Source organism: Stigmatopora argus, chromosome 12 (genome assembly GCF_051989625.1).
Source record: "Stigmatopora argus isolate UIUO_Sarg chromosome 12, RoL_Sarg_1.0, whole genome shotgun sequence".
Lineage (NCBI taxonomy): Eukaryota > Metazoa > Chordata > Actinopteri > Syngnathiformes > Syngnathidae > Stigmatopora > Stigmatopora argus.
The window spans coordinates 3,961,357-3,984,499 of NC_135398.1; the positions used below are offsets into that span (position 1 = coordinate 3,961,357).

Below are 23,143 nucleotides of genomic sequence, written 5' to 3' on the forward strand. Positions count from 1 at the left end.
AGAAAAAATGGATTAAAAAATACAATTATTGATTTAAAAAGGGGAAAATCAGAAAATTTAATATACCTCTATACTCTTCATTTTAATTTGATCCTAAAACAGAAAGTCGGCACTCATGATTTACTTTCCCGGTCCACACAAAATGATGCGGCGGGCCAAATTTGGCCCCCGGGCCGCCACTTTGACACGTGATATAGACTGTAGATCTGCCTATGTGAGTCTCAATACATTCCTGCCATTTATATTACAAAGATCAGATATCCTTGTTTGAACCTCCAATGAGCAGTTGGTCAAAATAATCATATTAAATGGTAAAAAGAAACAAAAAACACCAAACTACATGATGAAGACATTGGAAAAAATGTGCATTAAAAAAGCTTATAGTAAAAATATGCATGTTTATTCCAGAAAAAAAGTGTATGGATCTGGATATATATCTTAAGAGTCTCATTTTCTGGGCAAGAATCCAAACTTGCACAAATGAAAGCTTACATTCATCAGGCACTACCATAAAGAAATATTTTAACCGATAGTCAGTGTGTAGTATAATGTGAAAGTTGTAATAATCCAGAGAGAACAAAGTGATGTATTTGGCCATGTCAGATTTGCTTATTATTATTGTTTTACATTTGGCCCACGAGGCAAAACAATCATTCCAAAGTCTTTTGTCTCAGCGATTAAAATGGAATTAGTGGCAAAATGCCACCAAAACGTCTCGGCATGCATTAAAAAAGCTGTCCATTTGAAAGCCTCATTTGTTTTGAGATCAGCACTGTTGCATTATTTAACAGCCCTTCCAAGTCAGACTTCATAACTTATGACTATTTCAAGCACCAGACACACACAAAATAGACATCTTGGTCGGAAGTGAGGACAAAACAGGATGATGATGATCCAACCAACATGCTTTGACCGCACTTTACACGTCATTAAGGCAGAAAAAAACCTCATAGTTAGGAAAAAAAGCTCATCTACTTGGCACGTGTGGCCTCCTAACCTAGGATTGAGGAGTATTTTGTAAACAAAGGACTTTGATTTGGTTCCTCGGTGACTTCTGTCCTGCATTCCAAGCTTTCTAATTGTGCTCTTACTGGTTTTTGTTTAGATTTTGAGCATTTCTCAATGGATTGTCTCTAAGCCAGAGTCGATAGACTAGTTTCACGAATCCTATTTTAGTAATCAAAGTATTCTGATCTGCATTTCAGCCCATCATTTATGTGTTATACAAAAATCAAGTCTCCTATCATTTTGTTTTTGTTACCATAAAGGTATTAGGAATCCCCTGTCACCTTTTTAACTGACTTTTCGCATTGGAGTCCATAGTTTCTTCACTCCTGTTTTCAAACCGGTTCCTTTGACGAAACTCATTTGATTTCGCAAACCCAAGACTTATCTACCACGTCTCTTGCGGATGTGCGTTTAAGCCTTTTTTTGGAGGGTTGGTTGTTCCTACTATTATTTTGGTCGAATTCTACTTTTTGTTCCCCTGACAGGACTTTCACTGTGTCTTCATCACTATGCAGCACCACACGCTACATCGTCTATCCCTGCTAAAGCCCGGAGCCGCTTAATTTCTGTCTGCCGTTTGTTTTGATGTAAAGCCCGTCACGTTCCTTTTCTCTCCCTCTCTCGATCTGACGGTGGCATTAAACGTCTCGGCGCCATCTGGAGCCACCAGCACCGACGCGCTGCTTTTTAAATGCTTTTAATTGGTAAATATTTACGAGCAACATCTCTCAACGGGCTTTGCTTGGAGCTTGTTTTAAGCACCTCTGCGCTCCCTGACGTCGGTGCCGTCTTTGATTGGGAGTGCATATAAATGCAACCTGTGGCTCCGCTGTTGACTATAGCCACTAAATCACAAATCAGACTCTCTAAGGTCAGGCACTTAATTAGCAATGCGTTGTCTCGTGGCTTTGTCTTTGTGTATTATCATCAACATTTATTTTTTTTCAATTTAAATTTCAAATGCTAACTTTAGGACAGTCTGCCTTCTAATGAAACATTTCATCTCGTTGCTGTTTTCTATCCAACGGGCTGCTAACCATACGTGACCGGACGTTTGGTCGACCGGACGTTTGGTCGACCGGACGTTTGGTCGGCGGGTTCGCTTGCTGTCAAATTATGACAGAGTTTACTGTTGATATTTTGATATTAGATATTTAGATATTAAACTCTCTCTCTCATTATTATAATTTTGAGAGCTGGTTTCAACAGTAACAACCCGGCGACCAAACGTCCGTTCTACCAAACGTCCGTTCGACCAAACGTTCGGGGACCAAACGTCTTTCGACGAAACGTCTTTCGACAAAATGCCCTAACCATAGCCACGCCTCCACATGCTATTCTACAGAAACCTTGAAACGATTGCTTCTTCTTCCCCATAGTCAAGTTTTATCGTCTTCTCAGTGCTCTGCCAAGTTAACATTTGGAATTTAAGGGCATTTGTTCGGCAGGTTACGGCGTGACGCAATGTTTGAATGATTCCGTTTCTCCAGAAAATACTTGTAAGGATGTTTTGAAAAGTTTTACAGTAAAGAATCGCAAGCTTGACTGTATTCTCTGAGTTTGTGTAACTCGTGTGCAACCACCCGTGTGCACTTTAAGCTTTCTGAATGTTCATTAATCTCTGTTAAGGGAAACAACATGTCGTCTGGCATATCCCCGACCCGCCACGACGGTATCCTCATCCGTCTCCATCAGGGCGGCAGGCTAGTTCGTCACTTACCAGAGCACAGTAGGTTTCTGGCGGATCCCCGCATGTGATGTTGGGCGGGTCAAGGGCCACTCGCAGGTACTTTGTCATGTCGGTAGCTTCGGGCTGACAGGCCATGTAGTCCCACGCCAGACCCTCTTCCGTGTAGATCTGTGACTTGCACACGTCGTAGTGTCCCCAGGCAGCCGGGTAATGTTGCATGGCTTGGACCACGCCGCCGTGGATGGCGTGCAGGACGAGCAAGATGCTGAAAAGCATCTTTGAGGTGGATCCTCCTCTTCTGCTTTTTAAAGAAATTTAAACAGTCATGAAAATGTGTCTGAGGATAATTTATAGGATTAGCACAGCTGTCAACTGCCACAGCATTTTCCCTGCGATTAGCCTCAGCTTGGCCTCATGAGGTGTCACCAACAAGTGTGTGGACGGGCGGGTCATTCAGGGGTCAAATGCAACGTGTAAAGTGGCCCTTAGATGTGGAGGTTTGTCTTCCCTAGACTGGTGTTTGGGTCCATAGGTGCCGGCGTTCTGAAGGACAGAAAGAAGATAAAAAATGTTTTACACAATGCTTACTGTGGCTTGTGGCTACACATCTGCAGGAAAAATAATTACATTGCATGTTTGAAGATAGTGATACTGAACTTGACTCTACAATGACTTTGATCATTTTAAGAAATACTGTTGCCTGTTTGTAAGAAAAGTGACATTACAGAATGCAATGGTAGGGTGGCTACGCAAGGATCTGAACCATAGATTTATTCATTTTCTGAAGCGCTTATCCTCACAATGGTCACGGGGTTACTAGACCTCATTTGATTGGCTGTACTTCATGCATATCTTTCTGCAATATCTGGTATTATTTTGGTAGGTTTCTACTACTTCTTAATTTATTTTCCCTATCTCCATTCGTCAACTCTGCCAACAAGCACCTTTGATTTTGTATTTAGGATGACTGTGTAATGCTGTTGCCTCCATCTTTATCATACCTGTCAACTTATACGTTTTTCCCATATTTTATACGTTTTTTGGATCATTCCAATTTGTGTAGGCCATATAACAACTTTGTACGGGAAAATTATTTTTTAAAAAGTATGGATTTTTTTGTAAAAACGATTGTCTTACACACTTCGGCTTTAATCTGGATCGTCTCAGTCCCTGGTAGCAGACGAAAACGTCATCGTCGATTGCTAATGTTGTCATGTTTTAAGCATGATATGCATTCCCCTTTCACACATTTGCCTTTCACTATATAAATATAGCGCGTCATCAAGCAATATACCCAGAAAATTAAGCTGTCATCGTCTTACATCTACAAAAAGTGTATCGACTGATTGGGCACTACGTCCACTTTGGGGAAAATTTTAGAATTTTAAGTGCGCCTTATGTGCCGCGTTGCATTTGTATGGTTTATTATCACGTAATTGCAATCATAATAAGGGAAGCGATTGACCGAGGTTGACAGTTATGCTATATGTCGTTCAACTGTAACGTGCAGTACTTGTTACACACAGATGCACACACACACATGAATGAAAATGTACTCTCATCTGACAAAGTAAATTGATTTGATGAAAGCCCTTTGTGATTTCACACAAGCATGCCAGCGCAATAACCTCCCTTCAAATCATTGTATACAATTTGAGTAGAGGCCGAGAGTCCCAAAGCCCAATCTCCCTGTGATTTTCATACAAAAGGGCTTATTTCCATCTGCCCAACTCACTGCATTTAACTTATTGCTTTTCCAAACTGCCGCCTTGTCGCCATTCGTCGTCGCTTGCCAGGCATTTGGGGAAATATTAAAGTCAAATAGCAAGACAGAAATGGTCTATTTGAGGGATTGTACTTTTGGCGGCAGAGCCATCACAAGTCATCCGTCAAGACGGCTAACCGCTAAGGGCGCTTGGCAGTAGCCCACTACAAAGTCAGATTGAGGGCTAAAATAAAGGTGGGGCATGATGAGATGTTGACAACTAATATGTTAATATGCGCCTTTCAAAAAAAAGTCATAAATGTCAGTCTCTGATCTGAGGGGGCATCATGGGAAGGCACCCTACCTACACCCCCTCCCTTTAATAATGCGTGACTTTCATTACAAAGACAGTCAAACTAAGTACGAGCAGCAGGGCGGCGGGTGGTGACTGCACCCCCCCTTCCTTCTCTCCTTCCATCTTATTTTTTATTTAATAGGAAAAGACCAAGCTAATAAGCAGCAGAATCTGGCATTAATAAAGGATTTTTTACTTTGATGATGGAGTGAGCCTGAAATGGCATAATCATATATATATAGATGCAAAAAAAATGTCACTTGGGTTCCTTAATATCAGTTGAAATGTTAAAATATTAGTACACATGGACAGTATTTTTCCCAAGTAACAATACATTGTTGTTAATATTTTAGAAATCTGCAACATCAGCATCTGTTGTTCATGAAACTCCAAAAATACCAAACTTATGTTTATGTGTAGAATTTATTTAAAGTAGCGTATTGGTTGTGGCTAGTGAGAGAAAAGATTGATTAATTTATATGTAATTGTACAGAAATGGTGTGGCTGATTGAGCTATGGATTAGGTTAGGTTAGAACTTTATTTCATCCCGTATTTGGGAAATTTCTTGGTTGCAGTAGCAAAACAGACATAAGACACACAAGACATTGTGGACCGAGTTAAAAAACTAAATGCCAAAATGCAATAAAAAAGACAGAAAAGCAGCAAAAACACAAAACGAGCAAGAGTGACGGAGCTACCGCTACTGGCTGCCACTTGAGCGGCGTCATCTTGGTTGCGGTAGCAAAAATGGATACATTATATTATTATTATTATTATTATATATCACATTATTATATTTTTTCTCCCTGTTGAGTATTTGTCAAATTAATCATGACGCATCCATTTTACACAAACACGGAGTGGCAAGCTGAATTTCATTAAAAGTCATTTGATGGTGAAAAAGATGCGGTCAGATTCTATAATAAAAAAGTCATTAATATTAGAACAGCTGTCAGTTTGCAAGGAAAGGAGAGATGTTAGATGACCACTTCGGCTCACGAGCCCCCCCCCATCCCTCGCTTTCACTCGTTTTTTTTTGTTTTTTGTTTTTTTTTCCACCCGAGTGAAACACCCCCTTGTGTGTGCATGTGTGTGTCGGTTCACAAGGCCTTTCCCTGGTAAGCGTGGACGTGTTTTTAATGTCAGCGGGAGCCGAAACCCCCCGTTGGCTTTAATCGGACAGCCGGAACATGCTTATTGGATGTATTTGTGAAAAATAAATGTGCCTTTGATAATTTTGGGTCGACTAAACGCATTCCAGTGACAGCACGTCTGATCAGTGTGTTCCACATGATTAAAAAAGCAATAGGAAGCTAAAACGGTGTTTTGGGGAACAGTGACTACTAAGAGGATTTTTTTCATGTAATTATACTGCAGCTGACAGACATTTTTGCAATGAGGCTGGATACTAAATGAGATATGTAGTGTCGTTTTTTTTAAATTAGAAAATAGCATTCAGAGTGAAGTGTTTAAAGCACCATGTAAAGTCAATATTGAGTTGTTGTTGTTGTTTGTTTTGTTAGTTTCTGGTGAATGTTATCTGTTTAACTTGCCAAAAAGGTGTTTAGGCTGAGAACTCTCGTAGTGTTGTATACTTGAAACCAGTTTGTTGTATCAGCAGTTGGTTTCTAAAAGGTTCTAGAAGCCTTGTTATTGGCCAAGGTAAAGTCCACAAAATTGCTCCAAATTACAATGAAGACATCCTTAACTATTGACTCGTTTACCCATTTATGAGTCATATGCAAATCACACCACTACCGTAAACGTACTAACGCAGGTCCTTTCTCAAAATCCCCCAAAACTGGCCCTTACCCTCTAAAGTCTCAAATCCACAGCCTTACTATAATCCACAAACGTACCTAAACTTGTAATGCAACTATTGCCCCATATCTGTACTCCTACGCTCATATGCTAACTTAAAAACATCCCCATCACACTTCTCAACCTTTTCTGTTTCCTTAAACATTATCTGGGGTATATGCCTCAAAACTAAACCTGCATAAGTACCATATTTTTCTCTATAAGTCGCACCAGACAAAGAATACATAATAAGGAAGAATAAACAACATATATGTTTTACTGGAGTATAAGTCGCACCAGCCAAAGAATACATAATAAGGAGGAATAAACAACATATAAGTTTCACTGGAGTATAAGTCGCACCAGACAAAGAATATATAATAAGGAGGAATAAACAACATATAGGTTTCACTGGAGTATAAGTCGCATTTTTGGGAGGACAAATTTCTATTTTACCAGGAACCAATAACAAACATCTTAAAATAACAATAGTAAAAACCTAACCTCCAATAGGCATCTGTTAACATGACAGTTTTTCATATAACCACAGCCTAAACTAATTGTAATGTCAAACTATTAAAAAAAACTGTGACCTATAGTCTGGAAAAGACGATAACGCTTTTATTAAGTATTATTATTATTATTGTTATATCATTAAAGGCTAACACAAAGGATAATAAAACCGAATTGCATTGATTATTTTTCTGGAAGTAATCATTGCACTTCCCATCACATAATATTGAAACACCACTCACACAAATAGAAGTCATGTGAAAGCAAATCAAGCTTCCCCACTTTGTAGCCATTCTGACCGTGACTCATCTTTGTATAGAACACCTGCTTGGCTGGACATTCGATTGGTCACCGCCATGATGCCGGGGGGACGTTGAAGCCAACGAGCTCCCGCTGCCCCCGTTGTCCAATATGAGTCGCGGTGGGATCAGTTGGCGGCTTCTCGCATGTTTGCGCTGGCACTCGCTTGTGATTGTGTTTCTCCTTCTGTAGTCTCCTTTAATATCCCGCAGTCGCATTCTCCTTGTTTGTGCAAATGGTAACCTTACCGAAATAGATCTAGGTAAACACTAAAAATACGGTAAATGCTGTGTATATTAGCTCGCTTTCCATTTTCAGGGAAGGGTTGACAACCTGTAGGTTCCTGCTATCAACCTGCATTATTCACACACTACTTCTCTCCAATGACCGCAAAAAACGCAGAGCACGTCTCTGGCATTCATGTAACATTCATGAAACCACATACAGACAGCGCAAATTGTAAATACCCCGGAGACTCTTTCACACAGGTTGTCTTTTCCACAGCTTGCTGGCCAGTGCAAAGCATAGACCCGGGAATTGGGGACGTTGAAGTTAACTGGGCAATTTGCTGGCTTTTGACGTAATAACTGAGATAGACCACCACCTATCCATCAGGACTACAAAGTTTACAAAGGCCTCTATGGTGAAACTATTTGCTACTGTCTCAGACACAGTTATCAAGCGTGTGCGGTCGATTGACAAGAGTTTGTATGTACATGCGTTGTCCCTTTAAGAAGCTACGTCTGTCAGGGTCTTAACAAGTTCCCCAACAAAAAAAACAATCAAAGTCCGGGAAATTTGGAGCTTTTCTTTAGCCTAATAATTACTAGGGCATTAAGTATGACTAAATAGTAATTTGCAGTTTGTATTTAGGGAATTTGAGCAACGATTTAAATGGTAATTACCAATAACCTTCCGGGCGACCAATCGATCGTGTACTGTTATCAAGACTACCTGGTCCCGCAATAGTTTGGTCCCTGTCTCCTATTTCAGATAGTTTACAATAGTTTTATATTGCTGAATATTCCCATATTGTCTAATATTGTCAACCTTCTCACAGCCTGCTCATTTTGCACATTCGTATTGCATTGTAAGGTACTCCAAAGCCAAGATATTTTATTCCTGTTTTATTATTTAATTCATTGACACTTCAAATGCAACATTTTGTTCTGTGTACACCTGACAGCAACAAAAGGTGTCGCAGTTGTGTGCCATTTTAGGCCCCAGAACTTTAGGTTGAAGAACCTGTGCAGACATTTTATTCAATTAGGGTGGGAAACCTACTGTACGTCATCTGCCCAAACTTAGATTGGGGCAGATTCAACCGACAGAATAAGTCTAATATAGCAAAAGGCCAGTAAAAAATTAGAGAATACATTTTTTTAAAATTTTAATGGAATCAATGCGTTCCTGATTCAGCATCACCTGTCTGACTCGGAAACCTACTTCCTATTTAGTGAATTTCTTTTTAGGTTTGAAATTGACCTAAAATGTCTGCTTCAAAACAAAATGGAAGACTTCCTTTACAATCTTGTTCTTTTTTTTTGTCATGATACACACGCCACCCATTACATGTCAATCAATCAAAAATGCTTAACCTCTCTCCTTATTGCACATAACTCTTTGATGTCCAACATTGATTAGAAAAACAGATAAATAAATCTAAACTACTGGAATTCACACCAAAAAAGACTTTAGGGTGAAAGATCCTGAATGATGATGATAGACCACTACTAACATGATTATATTGATTTATCATAATAAATGAATAAACATCCACATCAATGAAGAAAAATAAGACAAGTCCAATTCGATCTGACGTTGTTTAACAAATCTTCCAGTTCAATTTAAATATATTTATCTCCTCAATTAACTCACCCTGCGCAAACATAAGCATAATAAGGGTGCAACATCACCACAACGTTGATTAAATATACTCATGTTCAACAAGTGATCAACAGCCACGAGGACAAAGTTGGTCCTCTTTTTGCAAGTTTTATCACATTTTCAGCATTTTGTTGTGGTGGACTCGGAAAAGAAATTAAGGAAGATGCGAGAGATTTTTAAATCGGTATTCCAAAAATGACTGATCAGGACTGAGTCCTCAAGGTAACAGCAAAAAAAAAAGCTTGAAACTTGAAATAAACTCAGAGAAGACATCCGCGTCCTTTTGAAAGATGATTTATGACGTACCTATCAACACCGTTTTCTCTCCTCAGTGCAGCCGAGTCGTTAAAGTTAACGAGGTGAAGACGCTTTATTGCTTTATTTCAGGGCAAGTGGGAATTAAAAAGGCGTGGAATGACACACATTTACACAAAAAGTCAGGAGTGCAAATATAGAGCAAAATGACTTACCTTGCATCAGTAAAAAGATGATTCGCGTTCAAAAATAATCCGGGTCCGAACAGGTGTAATCGCCGAGCGAGCGCGTTGCAGAGCGAAATGCCGGGTGCAGCAGTCAGTGCTTGCTGGGTGGGCTTCAACACCCCCACCCCTCTCCCTCAACAAACCCCTCACCCCTCCCGACGAGGAATCGTGGATGCTTTACTCCTCTTCATCCCCCGCCTCCTCCTCTTCTTCTGTGCCACAGTGTGTGTGTGTAGGGGTGATGGGGGGCTGTAAGGGTAGGGGGGCGGGGGTCTTTGGCTGGTCCCACAGCCTTGTCCGAAAGTCACTAGGATGTTCTCTGGTGTCACACACGATGTGATGTCTGCATGAATACGTAATTAAATTGCAGGGTTAAAAAAGTATTGGTAATTTTTTGTGTTCATTGGCTTCAATGTTGTGCTGAATTGGTCCCCAACCACTGGTTTGTGGACCGGTAGCGGTCCGCGAGCCACCTGTTGTCGGTCCGTCAGAGAAATAAATATTGATGTTTTCAATATTGCCCTTTTACTTGAAATAAGAAAAGTTGTCATAATAATTGTAAATGATAACTATTATGATTGGAACTTTTTTGTGTTGTGGATGTCGTCCGTGGACCACCCCCCTTTTTTGTCTTAAGGGACATGTGTCAAAGTGGCGGCCCAGGGGCCAAATATGGCCCACCGCATTATTTTGTGTGGCCCGGTAAAGTAAATCATGAGTGCCGATTTTCTATTTTAGGATCAAATTAAAATGAGGAGTATAGATGTATATTAAATTTCCTGATTTTCCCCCTTTTAAATCAATAATTGTAATTTTTTAATCATTTTTTTCTGTGTTTTTAGTTCAAAAATCATTTTGTGAAATCTAAAAATATATAAAAAAAGCTAAAATAAACATTGTTTTAGATCTATAAAAAAACTGAATATTCAGGGATTTTAATCCAGTTCTTTTAATCCATTTATAAAATAAAAATCTAAATATTATATCTAAAATGGTCCGGCCCACGTGAGATCAAGTTGACGTTAAAGCGGCCCGCGAACCAACCCGAGTCTGACACCCCTGTCTTAAGGTCTCGAGAAAATAGGAAGAGCTTTACCGGCCCACAGTGAGATAACGTTTGGTGACCGCTACTCTCGCCGATGCCAAATGAAAATAGATAATTAAAAGGAATTATTTAGCTCACCGTCATGATGGTGACAGTTTATTATTACAAAAAAATGACCGAGCTGTTCCCTTACCATCCTGGAACAAGGTGATAACAAAGGGGGCACACTTTAATTAATTTAAACATTATTACAACTTGATTATTAGTTGTAGTCTTTTTTCCGTCTTTGTGTCTAAGATAAAAAGTCAGAGTGCCACCCGCTCCATCTTGATTAACCACATAGTCAGTCAGAAAATTTATTCATATCATCCAAATAATAAGATCCTATAAATTATATATGTCAAGTTACACAATTGGACACCAAAGTTTAACGCTTTTCATATATAATAAAGATAAAGAATACTGGCCCGATCTTCTTATAAAAAGGACATCATACAAGTGAACAAAGAAAAAATATCGGCATTTTGATTTCATTAATAGAAACTCTTATATGACCTATTATTACTTTTGCCCATAATTAGATGGACTCCAGCACCCCGCTGGACCCTTCCGAGGATAAGTGGTACGCAAAATGAATGAATGGAAGCTAGTCCATACTGACCTTGACTTAAAGTCCCGTTAATGGAACAAATAAGTCAAACCCTACTAAAATTAAGCCACACCCAGTATAAGTATACATTATTCCCCCCAAAAAACTAGACAACAGAAAGAAGGATCTCATATTTCATTTGTTTTTAAATTAAAATCCATCGCCCTGCTACCAAAAGTGTCTGAGGCTGCCATCACACCTCGCTCAGAGTGAGCTGATCATGTTACAAACACTTTGCACTCTTAATTGATTTGTCTCCTCTTTAAATGCAACGAAACACCTGTACGCCTATCAAGAGGTTATAATGGGATTTTTTTTTCAATGTTGGAGAATTAAGAATGCTGCTTGAATGACCATGCACGTCCCCTGTGAAGCAACCGCTGCTCTTGAGATTTCCATTAACTCCCTCCTCCTGGACATGTCCTCCACGGAGACTCTCCGGCACCGAAAACATTTATTGATAGTTGAAAATTAATTTCAAGAAAGCACAAACAGAAAAAAAAACTTATTTCAGTAAGTTGATCTCAAAATATCCAAATCCAAAATGTTTATCCATGAAAAACTAGATCATACAAGAGACATCGCAACACAGATTTTTTTCCTAAATATGTTTAGCCAATACCGATTTGGTGTCCATATTTTTAGACCAGTAAAAATAATACAAAAATATTTATTATTATTATCAAAGTAAGCCCTGCTGATACTTCCTCAGGAAATATTCTGTTTTCAAATATTTCACGATACACGGTTACTCTGATAAATTCCTAAAGAGGACCCACGGCCACAAGAAGACAAAGGACTTGGACTAAAACTCCCATTTACCTGTTTTTTTATTAGAGGAACTAATTTTTTACTGCGGGTACAGTATTTAATGTAGTTACATTTTTAAATATATATATCATATTTAGATATTAATATATAACAGTCTTTTGACACGCTTATAGCTGTAATATTTAACAAATTCACACTTTGATAATTGTACTTGTGTACTTGTATTTCTGTATAGGCGCTAAAATGTATTGTGGTAGTTATAATAGGGGTGATCCAACTTCGCAGCCATGTTTGGTCTACATTTAACCGCGATATTCGAGGGGTTCCTGTAGTCCCACTCAGCCGACATGTTTGCCTAGTGGTTTGATTTACACTAACCGCAAAGCACCGTGGAACTCAAAAGACATGCGCCCTGGATCGGTTCCGATCTTGGGCCCACAGTCGATACTATCCGATTCTACAAAAATAGATGTATCAGGTGCCGATACCGATACATCACTAATTTATAATTGCTTCAATAAGGGGATCAGTCACTCTGAACATATAATATAACCTCGGTAATGAACTTCAAACCAGTGGAGCAAGTCTCAAGCCTGAATGTGTAATCACAATTCTTTCCTCTTCAATGAACTTGATCTTGTTATATTATCAAACAAGGACGGTGAGGCACTAATCTGTGGTAACGACCGCCCCGCCATTTTCTATTCAGGCTAACTATGCTATAATTGCTGGTCCGCATGCGTGCCAAGAAAAAGAACTGTTTATTGGGATGCATTGTAATTAAATGGCCCCATAAAGAATTAAGAAGCCATTAGAGCGTCACGGGGAAAATGTAGGTGGAGGGAGCTTGTAGTAAACAATTACACGTTGGCAGTGGCGCTTCAAGTCATTTTACTTCATCATGGTCATTTATTTTTTACTTCACAAGGGTGTTTAGGGGGTTAACAAACTTACATGACTCAACTCAATGCAGCAATGACAATGGAAATCATTAATTCTGAGTTACAATTGTTTTTTCATCTCACTTTAAAAGCCCCATATTTCTTTGGTAATAACCCTGTATAATAAATTACATTTATAGACCGGGTTGAAGAAATATTGCATAATCCTCTCCATTGCTTTTGTCGTGATAAAAAAAATGAAGGGGAGGGAAGTAATGGTTATATTTATTTTTCTTAAAGACAATGAGGCAGAAGATGAGACCGCCCAGACAATTGCATTGCGATAGCTGAGAAGTAGCAAGGTGAGAGTTCCACAGAGGGAGAGCCAAAGGACATAAGAGATACTAGTTTACAGAGAGAGGTCACAGAAGCAGAAAGAAACACAGTTAAAGGTCCAGAGAGTGTGGAGGCAGAGTGCGAAACAACCAGAATGTGAGACACAGACAGATAGTATACAGCCGCATTGTGAGTCCATATCACCACCACGTAATCATGCTTATGATCTTTACTTTAGAGCGGGAGGCAGACACAATTTTACAATTGCAGGACTTCTACACAATGATTATCAGTAAGCATTTTTTTACAGCAATGGCCTGCAGCCGATAGTAAGAACTTAAAATTACCAAAATGGTAAATTTCTGTATTGTTGTTATCAAAACACAGTGGTATGTTTACATCTGAAATTAATCCATTCCAGAAGTGGTTTCAGAAGTTGGATGTTTCCTTAGTAGGGACGCATTTTACATGTAAATGCTCTAATTCGTTCCGCAGTCTTCAGTATGCTACCACTTGAACCCTTTAAAAATGATCAATGTCTACCAATTTTGCATGAAAGATGTGAGAAACACAAGCGATTAAAATGAATACATAACAAACATGCAAATGCATAGATGAGAGAGCAAAAGGCTAACGTTTGGCAGCTGAGAAAACATACTACACATTTAAACACAACTTACCAACTTAAAATTATAGAATTGCTGAGACGCAATTTTGCATGAAAGATGTGAGAAACACAAGCGATTAAAATGAATACATAACAAGCACATGCAAATGCGTAGATGAGAGCGCAAAAGGCTAACGTTTGGCAGCTGAGAAAACATACTACACATGTAAACACACAACTTACCAACTTAAAATCATAGAATTGTTGAGACGCAAAATGAAAAATACAAAATGAAGCACAATTCGAGAAACACGGTCATTAGAATTTAAAAATAAGAAACAGAAGTTGTTTTTACATTTTGTGGTTTATTTGATTGATTTGAGATTTTATCTTGTGTCTTAATTTCTTTCGTATCTTGGAACTAAAATTTCCCATTAAGGCTTTTTTGTAACAGTAAAGATTTGATTAGTAAATGGCTATAATACATTAAACAGAATTCTCCTACATTTCTTTCACTGGCATCTGGCAGTAGAAAAGCACATTCTGTGTCCGATGCCATAGGCAAGGTGAGGAGATGAAAAAGTCTGCAGCAAATCCTGTTGCAAGCATTAAGTTTTGTTTCATATATCCACCGTGACCGGCTCACGCCTTCTCTTTAGTAATTTCACAGGGGGGATTAGAGACATGAAAAGACCCCATCGTCATGACATCATCCTCTGCCAGAACCTAAAAACAATCAATCTCAGACGAGGTTTTTTTTCTGTCCGTTTTAGACGGCTTTTGTTGAACAAAGAAGTTTAGTCTGGGTCTTCAGTCGCTGGTGTTCTTTTTAGCACAGCTGTTCATCATATTCATGAAGGTTCTTCCTCTTTGCAAGTGAAAAAAGAACCTTGATTTGTTTGGTCTGTGGCTAGTGGTAAATTTGTGCTTTTATTTTGGTAGCTTTAAACTTTCTGTGAATAGCTTTGCTGTGAATAGTGCATTTTGATCCATCATTTGTGCTGTTAAATGCTTTTATTTTGGTAAACTAAAGATTGTGAACAGAAGACATTTGAGTTGGTCTGTTACAACTTTTTTTAATTGTTATTATTATTTTGTACTTCATTTTTTTTGATCCAACTGGATTGCCATCATTCTCAGTAAACATTAGTTTCGTTTTTTTATGAATAGTCATAAGAAAAACATTGTTCCGAAAAACCTGTTAAGTTTTTGTGATCAATTTTAGCTACATAACATTGCATTTTGGTTATAATTTTGAAGCAGCATTCTCATCACAAAAAAGTTGCTACAATTGAATTTATACTTTATTCAGAACATACTGATCGCTTGGTGCTGAGCCCCTGTGTGTTTCAATCGTTGGTTTTCTTCCTGTCTGAGGGGCCTACATCTTATCTAAGACTTTAGATAAGAAGTCTCTAAAAAATGGTTTTTGCATCCGTGCACGACCATACTTGCAGAAGATAGGCCACCAAATCTAAAAACCCAAATGCTGGATTCATTCTTATCGACGTTGCTACAGCTCTGTTGATCATTTTGCGGCAAGCTTGGTACCTCTCACCCCGTGTCTCTATTTTCAAACGAGTGTAGGAGAAATGTTTCTCAAGTGTAAAATGTTACACCAACATCACCGTGGCTCTGTTCCTAAAGGTTGCAGTAATTGGTATGGTGTGACAATTACATGTTTGATCTTAACATTTCAAGGTGGTAAAGGGCATATCACTTGTTTACCTTCACAGTCATTCATAATTTACGATTTAGTATACTGGTGTAAAAGAATTGGCCCTTCAATTCAATTTATACTTTTAAGGTATCAAATGTCTTACATTTGTCATTCTTCTACGCCATTATTGTTCACTCAGTCGTTATGCATTCTGTATCAACCTTAAATGAGTCTAGTCTTTAAACTTCCATGAAGTAATCCAGGTAGTTACCATTCATAGCAGTACTCATGGTCTCTTATTTTAAAGCATGGAATACCGGTGCAATAACTTTTGTGTCGGGAAGCAGGTGGAAACATTCAATGTAAAGAACTTGAAGGCTTTATTTACCGTCTTTTCACGACTATACGGCGCATCATATTTTTAGCCGTGTCAATAACGAGTGCTATTTCTGTATTTTACACACACAAAAGACGCACCGTGTTTATAGACGCAACCAGGCATGGCAAAACATACACCAGCTTAAACATACACACTACACCCACACACTAAAAACATGTTTTTAAAAAGGCAACAGAAGCAAAACTGAGTTTGGTTGTACTTTATTTAGCCATTTTACAATGTACTCACGTCATCATTACCCACAAATCCATCAAAGTCTTCATTTTCTGTGTCCAAAGTTTTATATGTTCGTCCAGGCGGCCACAATCCATCCAAATAGTAGCTAGCGTAACTAGCCCGGCGCTGCCTGCCACCCTTCGTAAAGCTGTGTTGATGCCGATGTCCAGCGTAGCTAGCGTAACTAGCCCGGCGCTGCCTGCCACCCTTCGAAAAGCTGTGTTGATGTCGATGTATACAGGCCACAATTCATTGGGTGTATTGACAAAAGAACTACATATCCCAGCAGTCACTGCGCAGTACTTTTTCTACGGGGAAAATAGTAGAGTCGGGGGCTGCTTGCCGTAGTTGTGAGAGCTGTAGAGGATGGTGTACCCTATCGACTGATTTATTTTATTTTATCGTGATAACAATTTGAGTATTGGTCCATATATAAAGCGCACTGGATTATAAGGCGCCCTGTCTATTTTGGAGAAAATTGAAGACATATGTGCGCCTTATAGTCGTGAAAATACGGTATGTCATTTAGTGATAGCTGACAGGTGGAGAGATTATCACACATCATGAACAGTAAAGCACAGGGATCAACACACCAGGTGAATATGACAGTCAGAATGATAAACAGCGAATCAAATAAAGTAGCAAACACTTGTAGTAGACAAGTTCAAACTTTACACATTTATTTTTCCCGTTGGCTAAATATTCACAAAATGTGCACTTTATTATTATTAATTTTTTTTTAATCAAGCCTTGCAACTAACTCACTCAAAGCACACGCTGGTTGTTCACTCCACCTATTGAATGATTTTGCTTGCCCTCTTCGCCATCCCATCTCCTCTTCGGGATCCCAATGGAGGCCATTCAATTGTGAGGGTGTGGAACGTATTTAGGCTTTCAAGAGCTTGAGGTAATGTGCTTCATAGTGCTCCGAGCCTAAACTACTCTGGACTCTTTTAATTAGGTTATCCAAGATTAAGGAGAGTGAGTGGACCGTGTCTGCTAAATCCATCAGCCACAAGTTGAGGCTATGTAATCTTTTGTCCCTCAATGTGGTCACAGTCAGAAGAGAATTGATAAATGACCAGCATGTCTGTGAACGCAATTTAATAGATTCAAACAGGTGGGATTTATTAGGATTAAGCATGGGTGATGGTCGTCGGGGGGTTTGGCGGCGTAAATTGTATTGGAGTAAACCAGCATGTGTTGCAAATGGAGCAAAATATAGCATAACTAGAGTGAATTATGTTTTGGCTCATCATAGTTGGAACGAATATTGTCATATTGTATTGAGCTGTAATGGAAATGTAGCCAATGGAATTGTGTTGAAATAGTGTAGCATTGGATTTAGATTAATTTTAATAGGGAGTAGAGATTTTTCAGCAGCAAAACAATATTTTTTTTAATAAAAACAAATGAATCAGGGGATTTAGTGGTAGACATGTGAGAAAATGTACTTGTTGAATTTTAGTGCCTCCATTCAGGGGCAGCCTTGAGCCCAACTGATTGCAATGGTAAGGTAATATTACAATTATTTTGTAATTTGAGTGAATCTCATTGTTTTGCCCGGAGTTGTGAACTATAGCATTGTATTGATTTGTCAACTGTATCTGCACCACTCACATGCTTCCATTGTTCTTTTTTTTGGCAATACCTGGAAGCCTTTCCAATGCTTGGGTTGAGTGAGAGGTTCTCTTCTTCTTCTGCAATAGGAAAGCAGGCCAAGCCGATTTTGACAAGTCCCTTTACTCTGGCGGCTTACGGGGTCGTCCTGCAAACACACGCGCACAAACATGCTAACAAGCCAACGTGTTATTGCAGGTGACAGACAAATAACACAACACAAGCAAAGTGGAGGAACTGACAGCATCTCGCTTGTCTTGTTTGTTAATTATTTGCTGATGGGAAAAAAAGCATCCTTGGTTTTTTTCTTCGAATATTTAATGAAAATGCAGTAAAATCACAATGAGTCTTGGATGGAAATATACGTGATAGGATAATTCTGTTAATTAAAAAAGCATTGCGATAAAGCTATGAGTTCAAGTACGGGTGCACATAATAAAATAAGTAGAGGTATAAATTAAAATGCAAACCATAAATCGAAGATAAATGTGAATGTGTAATGTAAAGTTATAATCATTAAGAATAATATTGAAAGATAGAAGTTTTTTGAATCACAGTGAAGGAGAAAAGGTCCAACAAGTATGAACCACATTAAAGGCAAAAGAAGCATGATTTTCGTAAAGCTAACATGTATTTGTTTGGGTATTTCCTGTCACCAAACAATTTTTTTTTGCCCTTAACGGTACACCCGATTGTGTTCCCTGCCATCAACACGTCCTAGAGGTGAAGTGAAATCTCAGACGCTTCCCTGGTGACTGCAAACACAGGCTAATGGCATTGCTCGAGGCCTGCCCGGGCCAAGCTTGTCAATACCATTTCCCTTCCGCTTCTCCCGCTTGCCACTTCCCATCTGGAGCCAATTCGTGAGCCGCGAGGTCAACGCCTGCCGCCACATAACACTTAGCCTCGCCCTCCAGCCCCCTTCCGCTCGTTCAGTCCGTTTGCTCTGCTGAGCTTTGCTTCCTTGTGACAGTGTCGAGGTGCCCTGCATCACCTGCAACACTGGAAGTTACCAGCCCATTAAAAACACATCCACATATTTAAAAAGAGTCAGCAGACTTTGATAATATTGACGATATGTTGTCTCTACTGCCCATTTGTGATCGTCCCATTTTTCTCAGTAATGGTTGGTCCAAAGATGAGTGTCAACTGGTTGCTTTTTATCCCAAAATCTTACTTGATCATGGTTCAGTTCATATTGTATAATGGCAAAAAAAGCCAAGCTGAACCCCCCCAATAGTCCTCCTATCCAAGATGCAAAGGCACACCAAAGCCAAAGGTGGATACCCTGCCCCACAAATGTCAGTGCCCAGACAGCAGGAGGCTGTCACCACCCGGCTTGAAGGGTTTTTGACCCCACCTCCCATTTCAGTCAAGGGTACATATTCATAGCGGCTTTTTGCTCTGCTTCACCACTGAACTGTTTAACCGACTCCCAAAGGGTGAGCTAAGCGCCAGACACCATGACCCACGTACTCCGATTGGGCCGAACTTTACCTCAAGGTGCTGTCACATGATCTGACATGTTGCTCGTTTCAGGGTTATTCCGTGTCTTTGGATTATTTGATTAAAGTACAGTGTGTTGTCAAGATTTCCATCTGGGAAATATTTTACTTTTCCTCTTGTTGTTCTCGTGTCAATGGCCCCTAAGGTTGTGGAGTTTTCAAAGTATTTGTATGTAAGAAACGATGGAACACGAGTCAAAAGATTTTTGAAAATCATATCGCGTAACAATCTAGCTGTAATTTAAAAATGAACAAACAATAAAAAATACTAATGGTAAGTTTTAACAAGATAAATTGAAGTTGATGCCAGTTATATGCTGCGTTTTCTAAGATACCATCATAAATCTGGATAAAGTTGACCATCAGAGAAAGAAAAAAAGAAGCTGCGCAGGGTGGGGAGGAGGATTCTAATCTTGTAATTTTGCTAAGTGATTCATCAAAGATAGCCTTTTAATCCCTAAAAGAACTGGAGTAGGAACACACACATGCACACAAACTCTTTTGATCTGGAAATATAGGTCAGTGAGACCTCCAGCGGAACACTCAAATCCATTTGGGGGATTTGAAGTCAATTGCAGGAATGGGCAGATCAAACTTATTTGTCTGACGCAAAGCACCCGCGGTCATCTCATCCAATGACATTAAGGGTAAAGTTGCTGATTTGCTCACTCTCCCATTCATACCCCAGAGCCTCTTCTCAAAGCCCAAAGAAGCATTGCTCCTTCGTAATCAGGCCAATGACAATCCCAAGTCTCAATCAATAAGGATGTGGAAACACAGTGGCATGAAAAAACCCAGGGTAACCAAGTTCTTACATGCCTTACATGAGATTGACACATGCAGAAAAAGACAGATGGAAGTCTCAGGTCTGAACAGAGGCATGTGAATCACAGGGGAAGTGACATCACGCAAGACAAAACACCTTAAATGAGCATACCACTTCCTCTTGGTATGTGTCTGACTCTGAAAATGTCAGTTTATTTCTGTCATAAAGGAGAATGTTCATTATCCTAATTATCAGGAAGGAGAGGTATACAGATCCCCAATGCCTGAAAGAGCTTATCCAAAAGTCATTTTCATTATTAATTTCCTGTAACATCAACATCACATGGATATTACTCTTAAAGAGTGGCTTGAATGTAAATCCCACATAAACAATGCCTTACAGAATGCTAATAGACGGTACTCGGACATTTGGTCGCCGGACGTTTGGTCGCCGGACTTTTGGTCGCCGGACGTTTGGTCGCCGGACGTTTGGTCGCTGGACGTTTGGTCGCCCGGAAGGTTATTGATAATTACCATTTAAAATTGTTGCTCAAATTCCCTAAATACAAACTGTGAATTATTATTTAGTCATACTTAATGCCCTATTAATTATTAGGCTAAAGAAAAGCTCCAAATTTCCCGTACTTTTATTGTGTTTTGTTGGAGAACTTGTTAAGACCCTGACTGACGTCCCTTCCTAAGGCGACAACTCATGTACATACAAACTCTTATACACTCACGTCCGCTCAGTGAAACTGCTCAGGGCCATTGTTGGCTTTGATTGATGCGTAGACCGTGTTGTTTTACCTTGTTTTGTCGCCAGACTTTTGGTCGCCGGACTTTTGGTCGCCGGACGTTTGGTCGCTGGTTGTTTGGGTCCAGGCGACCAAACGTCTGCGACCAAACGTCCGGCGACCAAAAGTCCGGCGACCAAACGTCCGGTCACGCAATTAGACAAACGCCTCAGCGTGGAATTTGGATGTGTATTTACACCAGAGAAGGGTGTCAATCGCCTCTGATTTCAGATTTCAAAACAACACGAAAAAAAAACCACAGGACGAAGGTAAAAGTGTACCAGCTCCCTCACCTAGGGTATCTATCAGGATTCTTTGCCAACTCCCCCATCAGCATAACACGCAGGACCGCCCGCAGGAACGAGGCAACATCTAATGACACAAAATGAAAAGCGGCGTGGCGAGGCCGCTCTCTGATTGCTCCGCCGCGAATACGACCGCTCTCGCTCCCGACTTCCCGGTGCCGATCACTCGCAGCTCGGCCCGCCTGGTCATAAATAATGCAACCTCTTCCACCGCCGCCCAACAAACACCTCCACCGACGAGAAGCAGCCTGCATTTCAGATTCTCGGAATGACAAAGGTGACTTCAAGGAGCCGGAATGAGACATGGAGGGGTGGGGAGGGTGTTTGTAAATATAAAAAATAAAAAAAAATCAGGAAGCTGTTCGTTTGAGGTTGTGTTTACCAGTCTGAATGAAGTGATGGGCACGTTTCGGGATGCTGTAGGTGGAATACATAAGCAACAAGGGCTTGGATTTCAGGGCAGAGAAATACTGCAGCTCTGTGATGACAATCTATTGACGAAAAGTCTCAAACGCCAGACAATCCAAACAAGGGCTAAAAAGAAATAAAAATAAAATATTGCTGTCCTACTTTACTCCAAACTTTTCCAACATCAATCTGTCCCCAAAGGACCTAGAGTGGTCCCCTAAATATTCATGTTTGACTAACACCCATCACCACGGCTCACCGTCACAGAATTCACCTACGTTGCCCCTTGTTCTCCATTGCGGTTTATCATTCGCAACACCACCAAATTGCATTTATTAAGTCATCTTTTATATTCACAGCACTGCTCTTGTTGGGAAATGAGGGCCACTGTTCGTTTATTGAATGCTGCTTTGAGTAGAAAATGCAAAAACAACGAGTAACCTCATTCTACCTGCTCCCATAAACCTTACTGATTTGTCAAGTACCTTTTTCAAAAGGCAGGACTGCTTTTTCAAGGCTTTGAAGAGACTACAAAAAATAGTCTTTCAATCATTGTCCTTACCGCTTATCCTCACAAAGGTCGTAGGGGTGCTGAAGCCCATCCCAGGCAGTTGTGTGGCGTCAGGGCCTTCAAGGCCTTCTCTGCTGGCCTAAGAAATGATGTTAATTATATTTTGTCCATGAATACTTATTAAATAATTCCAAATTGTCTGTTAGCTTCCTTTCATTGCTTTTCCCCCTGGTTGCACTGCTTCCCGATGTGTGTTTTCATATTGAAGCATTTAACCAATTACATTTCAGCCATTATTTGTTGCCAGGGTCAGAAATCTGCCTCAAGGCCTTCACAATCAGTTCTGCAGGCTCTGCTGCATTAAACAAGCGTTGATAAGACTGTTGCTTTAACCAATCAGATTTCGAGTTGGCAACTCCACAATGCCTTCTCGCGTCACCACAATATGTCATCGCTTTCACCAACTATGATTGGCTAGTAATAGCATGGACTGGCCAGAGCTACCAAACTGTATCTGGAGCGAGCTGCACAAGCAAATATATTGTTGTGTTGATTTAATAGCGGTTTTGTCAACCCGCAATGGCTGAATGATGAGAACAAATGGATTTGTTTGCAGATTTACTGTCAAAGCCATTTTCATGGACTTTTCAAGAAGAAAAAAAGCTGGACATCATTAAGAAAGGTCGGACAACTCCAAAGCAAGCAAGCCTGTCACAACCGGGAACGAACATTTTCAGCACTTAATCGGATGAAAACGTATGCCAGAAATACGACAGGACAGGCTCGACTTTCAGCATTAGCTTCGATGGCCATAGAAAAGGAGGAAAGAAAGGAGGATGGATTTTGGTGAGTTAAATATGGCAATATTCCTAAATAATATTTCAATTGTACGAGGTTATTATTGATGATTTTTTATGGGTGGCAGCTGT

The 23,143-nt window shown here is 39.8% G+C and overlaps 1 protein-coding gene and 1 long non-coding RNA gene across 8 annotated transcripts in view; one reads left to right on the forward strand and one right to left on the reverse strand.

Moving 5' to 3' along the window:
• The window catches only part of LOC144086271 (netrin-G1-like), a 37,472-nt gene extending 34,235 nt beyond the window's left edge, over positions 1-3,237 (reverse strand). For both annotated transcript variants that reach the window (XM_077616157.1, XM_077616156.1), the window contains exon 1: positions 2,729-3,237. In XM_077616157.1, the coding sequence (XP_077472283.1) occupies positions 2,729-2,974 (246 nt within the window). In that variant the 5' untranslated portion in view covers positions 2,975-3,237. The remainder of the gene's footprint in view (positions 1-2,728) is intronic.
• LOC144086272 (uncharacterized) overlaps positions 1-23,143 on the forward strand; it is a 94,900-nt gene that overhangs the window by 45,857 nt on the left and 25,900 nt on the right. For 4 of the 6 annotated variants that reach the window (XR_013304388.1, XR_013304389.1, XR_013304386.1 and 1 more), the window contains one exon: positions 22,831-23,060. The exons of the other annotated variants lie outside the window; for them this stretch is intronic. This is a non-coding gene — a long non-coding RNA (uncharacterized LOC144086272). The remainder of the gene's footprint in view (positions 1-22,830; positions 23,061-23,143) is intronic. 6 annotated transcript variants of the gene reach the window in all.